The 18,625-nt window shown below is 43.9% G+C and overlaps 1 protein-coding gene across 7 annotated transcripts in view; it reads right to left on the bottom strand.

The window, feature by feature from the left end:
* The window catches only part of celf5a (cugbp, Elav-like family member 5a), a 190,233-nt gene that overhangs the window by 157,851 nt on the left and 13,757 nt on the right, over positions 1-18,625 (bottom strand). For all 7 annotated transcript variants that reach the window (XM_085348867.1, XM_085348866.1, XM_085348862.1 and 4 more), the window contains exon 2: positions 12,860-12,942. In XM_085348867.1, the coding sequence (XP_085204993.1) occupies positions 12,860-12,942 (83 nt within the window). The remainder of the gene's footprint in view (positions 1-12,859; positions 12,943-18,625) is intronic.

The following is an 18,625-nucleotide window of genomic DNA, read 5'->3' as shown; positions in this document are numbered from 1 at the left end:
GTATAATTCTGCAATTCACATCCAGACTGAGCTTCATCACCTGTAACAGCTGTGCACAATCAAACAGTCAAATTGGAGAGGTTATTATTTCCCAGTAAGTAATTTGAGTGAGCCTGGCACTCGCTGATTAAAACAAACAAAATCACAGAATGAAGTACTCATATCCTCAACTTCCCAACGCATTTCAAATATACTGTATTAACTTCTCTACTTTTCTGTAATGATTTTGGCAACAGCACTGCAAATGCATGCAACACCGAAACAATTTCAAAAGACATTCTTGTTTAGATTCAACACACTTAATGTTCTCTCACCTACAACCACATCTACAACAACTGCTGCTATAACTAGTCCTTTTGCTAATAATGTGAGCAAATGCATTACATTCGGTGCACAACGACAGCACAGAGGTAAAAGTATGGTGCTTAGGGTGAGTCTTTTGCAGAGAGAATTGTTGTGAAAGGTTTAATGGCATGATCGATATCAGATATTAATATAGCGTACCATCACATGGATTATCCATCAAATATACAGGGATTGAAGCTGTGGGATTGCTTTGGCTCTTAAGTCTTTTGTTCACTTGATTCTCCTCCCTGCTTTTATCATTTTTTTCCTTTAGCCGATCCTTATGAAAATCTGAGACGTAGCTCATATTCAGACAGCGAAAACCACACTGAAAACCTAATGACTGCCTCTGGGATGCCTTTGGACTTCTCCACAGGATTCAAAATAGGAAGAACCACGGCTATGCTGCTTTTTTCAGACTGATACAGTATAGGTTAAAGCTTGGAGACCTGATCAGACAAGGAGGCCCTCCATCAATAACCTCCCACTCTCCATTTCCCCTCTATCTCACGCCCTCCATCTCATTTCTTAATCTTTACAACTCAGTGATTCAAATACCTTTCCTCCTACTTCTCATTCCATTTCACAGTCTCCAAGTCTTCTTTTTGACCCATGCCTACCTACTCCTCTCGCTCTCCCTCTATTTCTCTCTCTCATCCACACATTAGTATGTATTTATTTATTTATTGTCATTGTCAAGAACAATGAAATTGCGTTTGGGGCTTCCATACAACCCAAAAAAAAAGAAGAAAATAATAAATACCCCTTAAAACCCAAGTGTACATATTTAACCCAGTGTGACTCCAATGCAATAAGACAATCCTTAGCAATAATGTTCGTAGAAATTCAGACAAAGACCTGAGAAACATGACAAAATACAACAATGCAACCCATTCAATATTATTGTACTGTGAGATATGATATCAGATATGATAGTTATCTATTTAAGAAAGGGGGGGGGGGGGGCAGGAGGGGGAAGAGAATAAAGATATGATGCACCAATGCAGACCAGTTCATTGCTATTAAGAAGTTGGATATGGTTATTGTCCGTGAGAGGGGGGCAGAGAGTTCAGGAGCCTCACAGCCTGTGGATACAGGCTGTTGGCCAGTCTGGATGTTCTGGCCTGTATAGACCTGTACCTTCTCCCTGAGGGCAGCAGATGGAAAAGGTGGCGTTTTGTCTTCTAAACGTCAGTAAGACAAAGGAGCTGATAGTGGACTTCAGCACTAAGCAGGAGAGGAACTACCAGACCCCCGTCATCAACGAGTGCCCAGTGGAGAGAGTGGACAGCTTCAAATACCTCGGAGTTCACATCACGCAGGACCTGTCATGGTCCTGTCACATCAACACCGTGGTGAAAAAGGCCCGTCAGCGTCTCTACCACCTCAGACGCTTGAGAGACTTCCAACTGCCCTCCAAGGTGCTCAGGAACTTTTACTCGTGCACCATAGAGAGCATCCTGGCGGGAAACATCTTAACCTGGTTCGGGAACAGCACCATGCAGGACAGACGAGCTCTACAGAGGGTTGTGCGGTCAGCTGAGCGCACCATCCGCTCCGAGCTCCCTGACCTGCACTCAATCTACAGCAGGCGGTGCCGGACCAAGGCCAGGAAGATCGTGAAGGACCTCAGCCATCCCAACAACAGACTGTTCTCTCTGTTGAGGTCAGGAAAGCGATTCCGCTCCCTGAAGACCAACACAGAGAGACTGAGGAGGAGCTTCTTCCCGCAGGCGATACGGTCTCTCAATCACACCACCACACAGTACTGACCCACACATACAGTTCTTACACACACACTGGACTTTCTGGACTTTGGTTTTGCACAACACTGGTCACTATATTCTTCATTTCCGGTTAATACTTGTACAGCTGCTGTTATTGTGTATATATTTATTTATATTTAGATTTCTTCATACATTCTTATATAGTTCTATATTGTGTATTGTGTATTGTGTATTGTGTATTTTGTTGTACAGTTATTTTATTTTCAACTTTAATTTATATATTTATCTTTATCTTATTCTTCCCAGTTAAATTTACCCTTCATTCTAATTTGTGTTGTACAGTTATTTCATTTTTAACCTTAATTTATATTCTATTCCTTCCTAGTTAAATTTACCCTTTTTAATTTTTCATATTTATTTCCTATCTTATTCATAGCCTTTTCCTTTTTTGTTTTCTTTAGGTCACGAGCAGTTGTCCAAGCATTTCACTACATATCGTACTGTGTATGACTGTGTACGTGACAAATAAAATTTGAATTTGAATTTGAATTTGATGTTGGTCCCGCAGGATACTGTGCACCCTCCTCAGACAGCGAGTGGGGAAGATATTACTGATCTCTGGCAGACTTGTTCCAATAATTCTGCCAGCTTCTTTCACCACCCGCTGGAGTGCTTGCTGATCGGCCTTGGTGCAGCTGGGGAACCACATCTTCATCATTTCTCCCCTTTTCCATTTGCTCGCTCTTTTTTTGCCTCCAATCTCACTTCACAGACCCGCCTCCTGTCTGAGAACTTGGAGAAAGCACATTAAAGGATGCATACTGGCTAAACCTGCCGAGCTGCGTGACTCTAAATTGGATCCTCTAAAACTTGCCTCTTGCATGTGTGCCACAGCTGCGCAGGGAACCCCAAGGCCTGACAAGAGTTAAAGACCAAGTGGTCTCTATCCACAGCACAGCACAAGTCACTTTGTCTCACACGCAGACACGCACAGAAATGTAAAGCTCTTCAGTGTGCCGACAAACTCTGTAAACAACAACACAACCCAATGTGTCCCTACGAGCCCTTCGCAGGTTTATGATACAGCCCTGCAATGGTTTTGGGGGCTGTGGTGGAAGTGGGATGTTGAGGGGAATTTAGTGTTTCACCTAAATGGGAGCTTGCTGCCTGGAAGACATCGAGTATACTGTTTTACTCTGAATTATTAAAAGCTGCCTGTTATTGCAGCTTGGACTGAAATAGTTTAGATGCCACAGACTACAGCTGTTGGCATAAAACTATATAATTTATATTCCCAGCTATTCTGCAGCCATCCAGCTTATTGCTATTTTTCTATATGAAAGGCTATACAACTGCCATGATGGACAAAACATGACTACTTTAAATAAGTGTCAGGTGAACTCTAAGTTTGATGAAACCCCCCCCAAAAAAATAACTGTCAGAATCCCAGCAAAAAGAATATGCCTACGTGCTTGATCTCGCCTCTGCAAGCTCAGCTATATCCAGTGTCCGGGTATTCTGTGGGGCAGACGACAGAAGCCTTCACCGGCAGCGATCACCCTGACACTGGCTCCCTGAGCGAGCTCTACTGACAACCTTCCTCTGCAATGCAAATAACCACTTCCACATGAGCAGAACCATCACTAGCACTCCCTGTACACTTGTATTCCATGTCATTATCCCTGGGGACTCGCACGCCGTTCCTCTCGTCTACCCTATGCCTCATGCTGCTACCCTTATCTGTGACGAGAAGGGGGCTGGGGCTTAAAACAAATCGGTCCGGCTCATGCATTCACAGCCATGATAGAGGGCTGCCACTGGCTTTTTTTCTACTCATACCTCCTGTCAGTCACACTTGCCCTCCAGCCATGTGTACTGTATATCATTAGTCCTGATTTTTTTGCTGACAAACGCTGGCTGTCGTGCTGCGCAGCCCCCTTACCCTCTCTCTATGGACACTACACCAAAGCATGGCGAGATGTGCCTTACAAATGAGCTCTCTCTGGTTCCAACATGTGCAAGTGCACCATTTTGCTGTGTATGCGGATAGCACGCACACAGACATCCAAATACATGAGAATAGATGTTCTAAGATTGGAGGTATGACTTAAAGCTGTCAGCGTGACCCCGTGGCTCCTTCTCCCTCCTCTCCTCTTTTCTCAATATTTCAACTGTTCTGTCACTTCATCCCCCTCTAATCTCTCACACACTCCTCCTCACCCCCCCTCTCTCCCAAAGGCACACGGTCCACCCAGTGAGATGTCAGCCCCGATTAGCCACATCGAGTTGATGGGTTTTAAGTTTGTCCTTCATTATTGAGTAATGTGAAATATTCTCAGACATGTTTTTGCCTCTAAAACGGTCATCTTGTCTATTTGGATAGCCACTTTTTGTGAGATAATCATTTTTACCATCTATTTCAACACGCATGCAAGGACACACACTCACACTGCGAGACATACACACCCCTCTACTCAGGGCCTTATTGTTTACAGCTTATGATCCATGCGCATAGCCCTCGCACTTTTTTTTTCTTTGTGTCTGCGGGCAGAATCACACCTGTACAAGCTTCTACGGGGACTCGCAGATGGATTGTCACTCGGTATCTGGGCCTTGCCTCTTGCAAGGCTCTGCACAGCCATGCCCGCAAGCCTGGAATAAAACCAGACTCATCTGGTTCAGCTCCACTGGTACTGGTAGGTGATGCTTCACAGTGCCAAATTGGCATTAGGTCATCCCAACTGTACGGCATAAAAACGGATCAAACGGGCACAGAAGTGCAAGCGGTTGTTTTCAAACTGAAAAACAAAACCTACAAAAGCCCCTCCCACCCATTAGACACAAAACCCAGCTCTATAACCCAGATCATAGCTGTGTCACATGATTGCATTTCACAGACAGGCGGGCAAGCAGTCTCCAGCCATAACTAAAAAATAGGTTAAACAGGCTAAAAATATCAAAAACATTAATAATTCAGCTTTTTTGCAAACCTGTACCTCAGAAAAAAATAGCACACATTATACAGTGAAGTGGTTTAATGGGTAGGGTAGTTAGCAGTGAGCACTGGGAGGGACCACAGCACCAATCTGTCATCCCTGCTAATGTCACAGGTGATGTCAACAACCTATTCGCTGGAACGTTGAAGACAATATAATTACACAGCAAGCAAGACACAAAGTAGGCAAAGTTCTTCATGTTTCTCATGCACGGGAGAGAACCGGACAAACGCCATTCCTTCGCTTGACCCCAGTTGCTCTCGTCCGCTCCCCCGTAACACTGTAACACTGCTCTTTTATTGAGGTTACATGAATATGCATAGGTTCATTAACACACGACGTATACATACACACAAAGAGTACCTTGCCTGTGTGTGTGTGTGGGGGGGGGGTGTCAGACTGTGACCCCATAAAGACTTCCCTAAACCTGCTGGTCTGGAAGTCCAGCAGTTCATCTAAACAAAAGGCACTTAGACTAAAACAGATATAGATATGTTTATCCTACCATAAAACAATAAGAGAAGGTACAACCTCTCCCATGCTCCCAGAGTGCTCTGGAATTAAGGATCAAACCTCTACCAATCTAAAACTAATTATAAAACTCTAAGCATATATAAGTAGATATTTCTAATGACAATCAACAATACAAAACCTAACATCAAGTTTTAGAAGTTCATATGCACTGGCTGTATATAATGACATGAAATTTCTATGATGAAACACATTTTAATGTTTCAGTTGGTGTTCTTTATTCTCCAAAGGCAGGTGCAGAGAGCAGATCAAGACTTTTTTTTCTTCTTCAAAATACTCTCAGAGGCCAATCCCCTGAGAGAAAGAAGGCTTCTCTAAATATGTAGCTAATCTACCACACAGAAAACCAAGACGAACAAAAGAGAGGTGTGTGGGAGCGTGTGTGTGTGTGTGTGTGGACGTTAAATGGGTACCAGAGGACCAACAATGAGAAGAAGCAGAAGGTGGATTGCAAGCAACATTGTCACAGCTACCCTTTGCGTATGTGTGCGTGCATGTGTGTGTGCGTGCGTGTTTAAGGATATTCAGTTCCTCTGGGAGCACTTTAGCACCACAGCTCTTTGCTGCGTACATTACACGAATATACCATTACAACAGACATACACACAGACACGTGGAGAGTTGCACACACACACACAATCCATAAAAACTATTGTTCTGTTGCGGTCACACGCTGATATGATTTGGGAACATTGTTAGGTGCCATATACCACAGTCCCACCAATAATAGGTAAATAAAAAGTGTTTGCTGACACATGCACACTAACACTAAGTTAAAAATTTTGCATTAGTAGGGACCACGCCCTCAGTTACATTTGACAAACCTTCTGATAAGTGAATGGAAGACGGGACAAGCATAGTCAAAGAACCAGAAGGAGAAATGTACGACATGTGGTCCGGCTCCTGAAATTTGGATAAATGATCTCCAGTTCGTAGCACATCATCAGACCTGGGTATTAAGTTCAGAACAGAAGAGATCACAAACATGATTTAAAAACTAATATCTATAATATCTTATTCTCATTTCAGTATAAACTTCGCAACACAAAATCCTGTACAGTTCATAAAACTGAAAAAAATTAAAGACCACCCTCATGCCCTTTCTAACATACACAATAATGTTATCTTTTTCCTGAAAATATACACACATGCATACGAACACACCCAGACACATGAACACGTATTGCAGTTACCCAAAGGCTAAATTCTAACGAGTCCCCTTTCCCTGACTACAAGGTCTCCAATCCTGCCAGCACCGATTGGCTTCATGCTGACCAGTCTGCTCTATATCCACCCCCACCCTCACCCACTCAGCACAGTCACATACAGCACATACACAACCAGCCAGTACACTACATTCATGTACGGAGGGGTGACATATTAAAGGAAAAACTCTTTCACGGGCGAACTCAGGTCACGATATTTTCCACACTTATCCTTTCTCACATGTAATGCACAGCAGGAAAGCAGGAAGCGCTCCATTTCAGAGATCTCTGCACCTCTGGAAATACTTGATGTGGTTTAGGCGAGGGAGGAACCTGGACAGAGTGTGCAGGAGGCACACGTGACTCCCAAAAACTAGCAGAACTGAATATTAGCTTTGTACATAGTGGCACAATCTGACATCACACACATTTTGTACTGCAGAGCAGGCAGGGCAAAGACCAGCTCGGTTCTGATCTGAATGCATCTTTGTGTTCTCACAAGCAGCTCTCCCACATGCCACTGAAACAGCATTAATGCGTCTTACAATTCTACAAATCACTGCAACTCTAGTGGAGTGTGTTATATGCAAAAACCCCTGTAGGGGTTCATTTGGATTCAGATCTGCTGATTGTGAAAGGCACATGCCATTCTTGAAGAGAGCATTTCCATCAGGTCAGACGTGTTTCATTATAACCTAAAGGCATGAAGCCAACGTGATGTTCTTTAGATTTTCAATAAGCTGTTCCACTGAGGGGCCATGTGGAGCCGAACCATGACAGCAGAACACAGCTACCAAATCCCCTAACTACAGGGTCAAGGGTTCAAGTTTTTTTTTCTTAATTTGTCACCAATGTGAACACACTACGTAGTGTAGCATTGAATTATTCAGCCTTTGCAGCAGCCAGGCAGCACACAGCAAGCCTTGGCTGTAGACAATAAACAGGTGGATAGGATGCATTAGTAAGCATAGGTAAATATGTTATGTGTGTGTCTGTGCATATACGTGTATGAATAAAACCCAATGAAGTAAAGATGGGCCATTTGCAGCATGGTGGAGCCAGCCTCATTTCCCCAGTACCAGCTCAGCCATTCTCCACAATATAACCACGCTTTGCTTCTCACTCCTCTCTCATGCTGTTATGGTTCAGGTGAGCAGCGGCATGTACACACAATTACACATACAAACACACATATAGAAACAGACTGCATCCGTGTGCACTCACACAGAAGACTAACAGTGCAGGTATGTATATAGCAGAGGGCAGAGCGCAACAGTGAGGGAGCAGAAGAGACAGAAATGGAGACAGAGGAAAGCAATCGAGAGGGAGGATATCTACTAGTGTTGACATTGCAGGAGGCTACATGTGTGTGCCGGAGCATAATCTTCCCCCTGCTCTCATTGGGTTTTTAATGTGGCTGCTATTTCCATAAACCTGCCTCCTGAATCACTGCCAGCCGCTTACACTCCCCCCAGGTCGAGCTGTACTAATACTAGGACTGAATGCATGCAGCAAACATATTTCCACCAATGCCTCTCAAAGACAATCACCGTTATACACGGTGCTAGCACAAAAAAAGGGACGGCAGCGTGATTTGTTCTATGCAACAGTAGGTAGACTTGCTAGTCTGCGACTGAGATTATTTCTTGGATCTGTTGGATTTGAGGAGTTGCAGTGAGAGGACAGAGAGTTTTAGGAGAGTTGGGGGAGGTGGAGGATGGAGACAGGGAGGGGGATGGGTGGGCGGATAGTGTGAGGGATGCGGGATTTTGTCATGATGCTAAGCTGGGAGGAGTAAATCTCCTGCAGACTTGTGTAGGGAGCTGTGAAACTCACAAGTATACTCACCATTTGCGGTAGGAAGTGGGCATTAACTGCCATAAAGAGTCATCAGAAAACATTTTAGTGGCCATCAGGGGATATTTATATTTCAGTTGGCTTGGAAAGAAATACTGATAGGACATGCTTGAACAGTCACATACTCAAAAGCTCACTAGTTTGGTATATGTTAGAAAATTAAATGTCTCTCCATCAGCGGCACACAAATATATTCCAGACTCGCTGTCATTGGGGGGTATGCAATCAGGGCACACCGCCATGTGCGCATGTTTTTCGTCCCACCTTTATACATTGCTATCTGTATATACACAGAACTGGCAGCAGTGCAAAGCCAGCTTACCACATGTACACAAACACACACGACTAATAGAGCCAAGCGGCACACACCTGGTAAACTGTCAGAGGTTCTCCTATTCTGTGGCCAAACTTATGTCAGGCACTCGTGTCCCCGAGGTTCCCATCACACTTCACTGCAGGAATCTATATTCCAGTCCAGTACACTTCCATTAGGCCATACTGTTCCTTTCAGCAGCTAATGTGTAACAGGGGGACACAGATAATAACATCCAAGAACACTAGCACTTCTTCCTAATAACACTGGGTTTTTTGTGTGTGACTCAGCGAGTGTTTAGATATGAAATATGAATAAGCCATAATTATAGCTTTTTGTAAAGCTAAAATGTAAACACTGGAATAAAAGTGTAAACCTGAATTAACCTGAAGGTTTAATACTTTTATTATCCACCTGCTTTTTAGTCATGGTCAGTACTGTAATAAGATTTTGTACTCTTCTGTCTTTCATTGTTTTACAAAGTAAAATTCTCCTGCATAGAAACTCTATTTACACAGAGATACAAAGAAATCTAGATTTTGTTAGAAGGAAATTTTGACCTTGAGCAACTACTAACACCAGAAAAACATATGGCTGAGAACACAGTAGATTAATAGTGCCCATTACGAATTCAACATTTGCTTGGCTTTTGCCAAAGTACGCACAGGTTTGCTAAATTTGCAGAGTCTTATACCTTTGAATAAGGAACCAGTAAATAGGGGTGGTTTCAAAATCAAACTGGAATAAAAATCTCCTACAAGTTACAAGTTTCAAGTCAGTTTGCGTTCCCCCTCTCAGCAGGAAAAGCAAAGTAGAGGTCAGAGATTCAGCACTTTGCTCAAGGACATTACAACATACACAGAGTTTGAATTATACACTTACCCAAAATTCAAAACAGTCCATCTCATGAAATTCAAGTATGTGAATGCTGGTGTCCGTGTCTTTGCGGTCATGTGTGTACGTGGGGGTGCTTGTTTGTCGGCCCTGCTCGAGGCGTAGAAAAGCTAGTTAGGTTGTACAATTTCCATGCACGGTTCTAGTCATTTGCAAAAAGTAAAGTCCAGTAGGATTTTGGTGGTTTGGCATTAATTCCAATTCAGGCATTTAAAACAGCAAATATGGATGGGTAGCCACACTGGTCAAACTGAAACGCTCGAGAGCAGCGATGCAGGGGATAATGACAAAACGCAGATGTTAATACCTCATAACCCATCTCGGGAGAATTCCTAGTTTACATTAATTATACCATAGCCCCTGGCAAACTGCATATCAAGCAGGATTTTGCAAACAAACAACTGGCATATCTACTTACCATCAAGCAGCGAAGCAACAGGGGTCATATCGCAAAAGATTTAAGAGCAGCGAGGCTCAAGAGAGGACGGTAAAAGCTATGAGAGGCAGGCACATGTCAAACACACACACTGCAGCATGGATTTTCTTCCTATGATGTGCACAATGTTCTATAATGTAAATGAAAGTTACTCTTCCTAAACCTGACCATGCATACAGGATGATTAGGGACACTGGTGCACACCAGTGTCCCTGTAGCTACTGTTTTACTTATGGCCAGTAGAGTATACAGCACGCACTGCCTGTGCTTCCTTGGACCAGTGGTGTTTGTGTGTGTGAGTGAAGTTGAAGGGAAGAGTAAAGCACCCTCAGCCTGACACCCATCAGCGTCTGCCTGTTACATTTCTATGACATGCTTTGTCTCAGGGAGAGCAGCAGCAGTGGAGCAGTGGGAGCGGGGGAGACAGAAGGATGTGGGGTGGATAGGACTGGGTGGGGTAAAGGGGAAAATCAGCAGTAGGGCTAAAGTAGGAATGAAAGGTGCAAGAAAAGGGTTTTATTTCTCACATGTGATACACGGCAACTTCAGCAGCCAGTGAATGTGTGTGTGTGTGTGTGTGTGTGTGTGTGTGTGTGTGTGTGTGTGTGTGTGTGTGTGTGTGTGTGCGCGCGCAAACATGAAAGGACAAACTTTCAGACTCTTTGTCTGAGTTTGCTAAATTTATAAATACAGCTGTACAATCATAAGATTTTTTATTTTGTTACTATTAACTGGGGCTGTTTATAGCTCTCCATTAAGGTGACTGTTAAACCTGACTGAGCCCAGGTGATTTGGAGGTCTTCTCTTCGCTTTGAACAAAGGGGCATGAGGACTTGTATCTCTCCTTTATACATTCAGCCACATCCTGTGACAGCACTGAGCAGCTCCTTCAGTGGGAGACTGCGGCACCCACGGTGTGGGACGGAGAGATTTCGCAGGTCTTTCCTCCCCACTGCTGTCAGACTCCACAACAAAGACTTTAACTGAACAAACACACACATCCACACATGTGCAATAACACTAAGTGCAATAATCTTTTCTGGCATCGTTGTATTTTTACTCAGTTGTATATAGCATTCGTATTCTATTTTTATCTTATTGTATATTTTTATTCTATTTTATTCTACTGTATATAGTATATTATTTTATTCTATTCTGTACAGCTGTGTACTGTATTTATTCTTATTGTATTCTAATTTTTGCGTCATAACTTTTGCACTGTCCACTTCCTGCTGTGACAAAACAAATTTCCCACGTGTGGGACTAATAAAGGTTATCTTATCTTATCTTATCTTAATAGCACATCAGCCCTTATGGATGCCCCTCCAGTTATTAATGGCTCCGAGCCGTGGGAGGAAAAACTTAGTGGAAAATCAAGAAATCAAGACTCAAATCTGCCTTTTGTAACACATAACTGAACAGAGCTAAAAAAAAACTAAAAAAAAATTGGAGATAAATTATCTAAATTTCAGAAGCGGAACCACGCCTCTAAACACGCCCCTTCCGGTTCTCATCTATATATGACCCCCCAGCTCTATGAGCTGTTCGTTCTCGTTTTTGTGCCCCACCCTCCCTGCCCCTTTTCAATTCTTTTACTTCTTCACTTCTCATTAGTACATGGGGATCTGCCAGGCCCGGGAGCCGTCGCCAGTCCCCTCTGAGGCCTTCCCCAAACCGCAGTTCAATTCATATTTAAGCCATTCGCCTTTATCTATGACAAAACGCTGTCAAACCTGAATTAAGGGCGCGGGCCCAGCTAGTGAACTGTCCCGATGCAGTCTTGACCGCATGAAGCAGCACTACCTCTGTGATAGTCACTTCTGCCCACTCCCGTATTATTAGCATCTCTCTGGTTGTTTTCTCATATGGCTTTCAGACATTGTTGGAAGAATCAGGCACGGCTTCTGTCCAAAGTTGCCCACATGTAGCACAACAGAGAAGATATTCTGCCTCAGCCATATTCTGGCTACTAGAAATATTTGGTTTAGACCAGTGTGGGGAGGGCGCTACCTGGACAGAGCATGTAGAGGGCAGGACACATGACATAATGTCAGCGTTGACACTCAATCCACCTACACTGTTGGAACATAGGAACAAACTCACACAAAAGCTTTGCACTAATGCATACGTGCATATAAATGTACATCAAAATGTTATCCCTGCGAAATAAAAATGTGTGCAAACTTTTGTTTGCCTCAACAAATACAAACGAAACTAAAACCTACACTCCGTTTCACGTTGTCTTTTTGACTTTCCAGAAATGCAGAGCTTTCTATTTCTATGTCATTCTATGCTATTACTTCAAAAGTATGAGGCAGAGTGGGTCTGATCAATGCTGGCAATATCCCCTTGAGAACAGACACATGAAAAAGTTTAAACCGGGCCTTCAAAAGGCTGAGCTATTGATTGAATTGCTTTCTAAAGTGTTTTTCATCTCTGACACTGTACAAGGAGAATTCCGGCTGATGTGCAGCCGGGTGCAGGTGGCATGGCTGACCACCATAGAGAGAAAAGAAAGAGGGTGAAAAGCGGTGGAGAGAGAGGCAGACACTTACCCCTGGCAGTGTTTTCTGTTCGTGGAGGGCGTTCTGGGCTTTTATGGCCGACTCTCGGGCGCAGTAGGTGAGAAATGCACAACCTGCAACACAAAGATCAAAGTCAGAACAACACTTACACATAAATTATGCACACAATGCAAAATGACACAGCCATTTGCAAGAAATATCAGCTAAAGAAACTGGTACATTAATGAGAATGAACTGAAGGAATTGGACAATTACCAAGCACGCAATTAAACACAATTAAAGAACCAAATCTGTGCTGAAGGTCTCCTGAGTTACTGAAAACCCATTGAAAACATCTCTTAGACTAAACAGAGCAAGTTAATAGAAACAGGCAACCATGCAAGACACAAGGCTACATGTAGAAAATTTTCGATGATGGCAAGGGGAGAAAGAAGAGCCAACCACAGCAAAAAAAAAAAAAAGTAGGAGATGCAAAGAGCATTATTTGGATGAATAGCCAAGCCTGCCCAGCTTCCCCAACACTAGTGCCATGTCCTGTTCAAAGCTCTTAGCAGCCTGGCCAGTGTCCTCACCCTGAGAGGCTGTGACAGCAGCGGAGACAAAAGAAACAAGACTGCAGGGGAGTATTGAGTGGGGTGGAAAAGGAGAGAAGAAGGGATGTAATAGTTTAGGGATGGCTAAAGGAAAGAGATGCTGCCAAAAAAAAAGAAAAGAAAAGACAGGACAGGCCGTTAAAACTCTTGGGTTGATGCCCAACTATGAGACATTGATCTAGAACCAAAGCATACACACATCTGTGGAATTAACTGCACATGAGAAGAGAAGAGAAGAGACCTTTGACCTTTAACACACCTTTATTAAATCAATACTTCAACTCACAACCATAACCGAAAATGAATGCCAAATCAACATATGAACAACCCTCCCCTCCCACCATCAACCCCACCCAAATACAATAAACACAAAAAAAGAAAAACAAAACCAGAAGACACTCCATTCGGCTTTCTTCAAAAATTCAAAACTAAATCATCATCAGTGATATTACACAAAACTCCATTAATGCCCCAAATAGGGACAAACTCTACAATGTTGGACACCATCTTGTAATAAACAAACTCTACTTTCAAACGTGCACCTACTAACCCTTTAAACATAATTCCTAAATTAACAGATCCTGTTCCCTTCATTTTGTTCCTCCTTGTGAGCCATATACTCATCTTCGCCTGACTTATTAAAAAATTAATCAAGCCAACCTTCCTACGCTGCACTGCAGAGTACCTCGGACCCAGGATAAAGAGACCCTCCTCCAAAACACTCCCAAGGCCAGCAAGCCACTGCCGCAGCAATAAAAAAAAAAGGCCAGCTAGCCTGGAACAACCTAGCCACAGGTGCTGCAGTGTTTCCTCAGTCAGACAGAAAGGACAGTGGTTCCCTGTTCGTGGATCCATATGTGCCACGTGTCTGTTCGTAGCCACGGCCCCATGCACTATTCTCCACTGGAGATCCGCACTGCGTTTCTCCATGGGAGTTTTGTACAGGGACCTCCAGCTGCCCCTTGGAGATGACCCAGGAGCCAACACACCTGACCACTTCAACTCCAGAACACCAGCCAACAATCCCCGGTTCAGCACCTTTACAGCCACCTCGTATATAGCCTTCTTAGAGATCTTTGACAGGTCACCAGGAACAGGTGTTAGAAAGGAAAGAAGAGAGCCTCCCTCCTCATCCTCCCACTGCGGCACAAAGAGACAGCGAAGGAAAGTCAGCTGAATTTGGTTGACCACCCGCAGAGCGAGTCCCCAGCGCAGCCCTTACGAGTCCAGGAAGACCACCCATGGCTTCTTCCACCAGCTTCTCCAGAAATCACAGAGACCGGATCCCAGTCTCCTGAGCCAACTTGGCAGCCGTTTTCCAATGCCCCGCCATCCTCAGGCCCACCAGCTTGGTAGGACCAGCATTTATGAGGAACCTCTGCACACTAGCAGTGCTGAGCATCTTACTTGGCACCAAGGGATTGTAAAAAAGAGGCTCCTCACCAACATCACCAAAAATTGAGAACAGTCTCGCTGTGTTGTCTTAAGACGGAACGCTGTGATACGGCTGCAAAGGTCAATCAAACTCTGACCCCCTCTCTGACACAGAGAGAGACAGCACAGCAGACCTGATCCAGTGGAACCCTCCCCAAAAGAAAGTAACCAGTCTTTTTTGTATCCCCTTGATAAGAGAGGCTGGAAGTTCAACAACAGCGGCATGGTGCCAGAGTACAGAAGCGGCCAAGTTGTTAACAACCAAAGTCCTTCCCCTGTAAGACAACTCCGGCAGGACCCAAGTCCATCGAGACAACCGGGCAGCAATGTGTTCAACAACACCCTCCCAGTTCTTCCCCTGAAAAGCATCAGTTCCCAAAAACACTCCCAAACACTCCAGTCCCTCCCTGTTCCACTGTAATTCTGCCGGTAACACTGGCTCCTCTTTATCAACCCACCCTCCCAAAATGAAACCTTCACACTTTGACCAGTTAACCTTCGCGGAGGATGCTCGGTCATATAAGTCCAGTGTCTGTCTGAGTGTTTCAATATCACTTTGACCGGTTATAAAAACCGTAACATCATCAGCATAAGCTGACAATTTTACTGGACTTCCTGCTTCGTCAAAGGTAAAACCTGAGAGTCCCTATCTAAGATGGTGTAAAAGGGGTTCAATGGCCAGCGTATACAACATACCAGAAAGAGGGCATCCCTGCCTGATGCCCCTCTGAGCTGGAGCAGGCCGACTTAACCCTCCCCCCACCTTTAACATGACAGCAGCATTTGAATACAACAATTGGATCCAAGAAATGAAAATGTTCCCAAACCCAAAAGCTTCTAAAGTTTTAAACAAATAGTGGTGATCCACTCTATCAAAAGTTTTTTCTTGATCCAGAGATAAAAACCCCACATCCAAGTCCTTGAGCTTGGCCAGATCAATAATGTCTCGAATTGAAAACAAGTTGTCCATAATAGTTCTTTCAGGGACACAGTATGCTTGATCCACATCAACAATCATGTCAATACAGGTCTTCAACCTGTTAGAAAGACATTTTGCAAGAATCTTGTAGTCCGTACAAAGCAAAGAGACAGGCCTCCAATTTTTGAGCAAGCCCAGGTCCCCTTTCTTTGGCAGTGAAGTCAAAACTGCCCTTGTGCAACTTGTTGGCAAGATCCCAGTGGTCATACAGTATGTGAAAACCTCATGAATGTCCTCTCCTAGAAGCGACCAGAATTCCTGGTAAAATTCCACAGGAAGACCATCAACTCCTGATGACCGACCACCGTTGAGTTGTTGAACCGCTGAAGACATCTCCTCAAAGGAAATAGACTCCAGCACAGCCGATTCAGCCTCATCCAGCCGTGGCAGCCCCACCAGCATCTTCATCACACATTCAGGGTCACACGTGTCAGCACTAAAGAGGCTGGCATAAAAGTCAATGGCAAGCTTCCTCATTTCTACTGAGTCAGATATCACCTTCCCATTTGGAAGCCTTAAGTTCAACATTTGGTGTGACTCTCGAACCCTTTTCTCCAGCTTAAAAAGGAACCTTGTTGGGGCACCTATTTCTTTAATAGTAGAAATCCGAGTCCTAATAAGAGCACCCTTTGCTCTTTCGTGAAGAAACTTGCTCAAAGCCTTCCTCCTGCTGTCCCAGGTATTATTTGTATTATCTGTCCCACTTATAATCTCAGTCTCTAGCCTCTTGAGCTCTCGTTCTAAGTCCTCAAAGTAGTCTTTAACAGTAGCCGTTGCATGTGATGTGTATTGGTGACAAAAAAGCTTAATCTGTGTTTTCCCCACCTCCCACTATTGAGCCAAATTGCAAAAGTCCGTTTTCCTTTGTTTCCAGTGGCACCAGAAATCAGAAAAACCAACAGGTGAAATCTCTGCTTTAACTAGTCTACTATTATACATCTGGTTGATATACAGGGAGTGCAGAATTATTAGGCAAGTTGTATTTTTGAGGAATAATTTTATTATTGAACAACAACCATGTTCTCAATGAACCCAAAAAACTCATTAATATCAAAGCTGAATGTTTTTGGAAGTCGTTTTTAGTTTGTTTTTAGTTTTAGCTATTTTAGGGGGATATCTGTGTGTGCAGGTGACTATTACTGTGCATAATTATTAGGCAACTTAACAAAAAACAAATATATACCCATTTCAATTATTTATTTTTACCAGTGAAACCAATATAACATCTCCACATTCACAAATATACATTTCTGACATTCAAAAACAAAACAAAAACAAATCAGCGACCAATATAGCCACCTTTCTTTGCAAGGACACTCAAAAGCCTGCCATCCATGGATTCTGTCAGTGTTTTGATCTGTTCACCATCAACATTGCGTGCAGCAGCAACCACAGCCTCCCAGACACTGTTCAGAGAGGTGTACTGTTTTCCCTCCTTGTAAATCTCACATTTGATGATGGACCACAGGTTCTCAATGGGGTTCAGATCAGGTGAACAAGGAGGCCATGTCATTAGTTTTTGTTCTTTTATACCCTTTCTTGCCAGCCACGCTGTGGAGTACTTGGACACGTGTGATGGAGCATTGTCCTGCATGAAAATCATGTTTTTCTTGAAGGATGCAGACTTCTTGCTGTACCACTGCTTGAAGAAGGTGTCTTCCAGAAACTGGCAGTGGGACTGGGAGTTGAGCTTGACTCCATCCTCAACCCGAAAAGGCCCCACAAGCTCATCTTTGATGATACCAGCCCAAACCAGTACTCCACCTCCACCTTGCTGGCATCTGAGTCGGACTGGAGCTCTCTGCCCTTTACCAATCCAGCCACGGGCCCATCCATCTGGCCCATCAAGACTCACTCTCGTTTCATCAGTCCATAAAACCTTAGAAAAACCAGTCTTGAGATATTTCTTGGCCCGGTCTTGACGTTTCAGCTTGTGTGTCTTGTTCAGTGGTGGTCGTCTTTCAACCTTTCTTACCTTGGCCATGTCTCTGAGTATTGCACACCTTGTGCTTTTGGGCACTCCAGTGATGTTGCAGCTCTGAAATATGGCCAAACTGGTGGCAAGTGGCATCTTGGCAGCTGCACGCTTGACTTTTCTCAGTTCATGGGCAGTTATTTTGCGCCTTGGTTGTTCCACACGCTTCTTGCGACCCTGTTGACTATTTTGAATGAAACGCTTGATTGTTCGATGACCACGCTTCAGAAGCTTTGCAATTTTGAGACTGCTGCATCCCTCTGCAAGATATCTCAGCGAAAAGCAATCACAACCTTGTTCACCCGAGAGCCATAAGTTATATTCTCAAGGCCCACCTGTTCACCAACAGCTAGCAGAACCTGCTCCACGGTGTACTGCTGGGATGCCACCACCCTGGCCCCATGTCTAATAGACAGGGGAGGCGAACCCTCACTGGGGAGGGACGCCATGACTCAAGGTAAAACTGGCCAATTAACTAAAATTCTTCACTTCACGCAACACAATGAAATAAACTTGCCTTACCTTTTAACCACCCATAAAGCCCAAAGTTTTCCGGAAAAAACAGTCCAAACGTCCCAAACTCACTCAGCCGCTCCACGCACTCACCAAACACCTTCACACACCCATTCACTCACACTCCCAGCTTGCAGTGCAGGAAGGAGAGGAGAGGAGAGAAGCCAGATGGAAAAATGAGGCAATCATTTTCCCCCTGACTATCTGAATAAATAGATTTGCTTGTGTTCTATTAATGAGGTTCATATGGGTTAGCATGCATCATATTTCTGCCACTCTGAATATGGTTTATTAGCAGCCGC

This window comes from Diplotaxodon limnothrissa, linkage group LG23 (assembly GCF_057381915.1).
Source record: "Diplotaxodon limnothrissa isolate DT_005_m linkage group LG23, D_limnothrissa_male_GT1.1, whole genome shotgun sequence".
NCBI classification, from domain to species: Eukaryota; Metazoa; Chordata; class Actinopteri; order Cichliformes; family Cichlidae; genus Diplotaxodon; species Diplotaxodon limnothrissa.
This window is presented reverse-complemented; position numbering and strand designations above follow the sequence as displayed.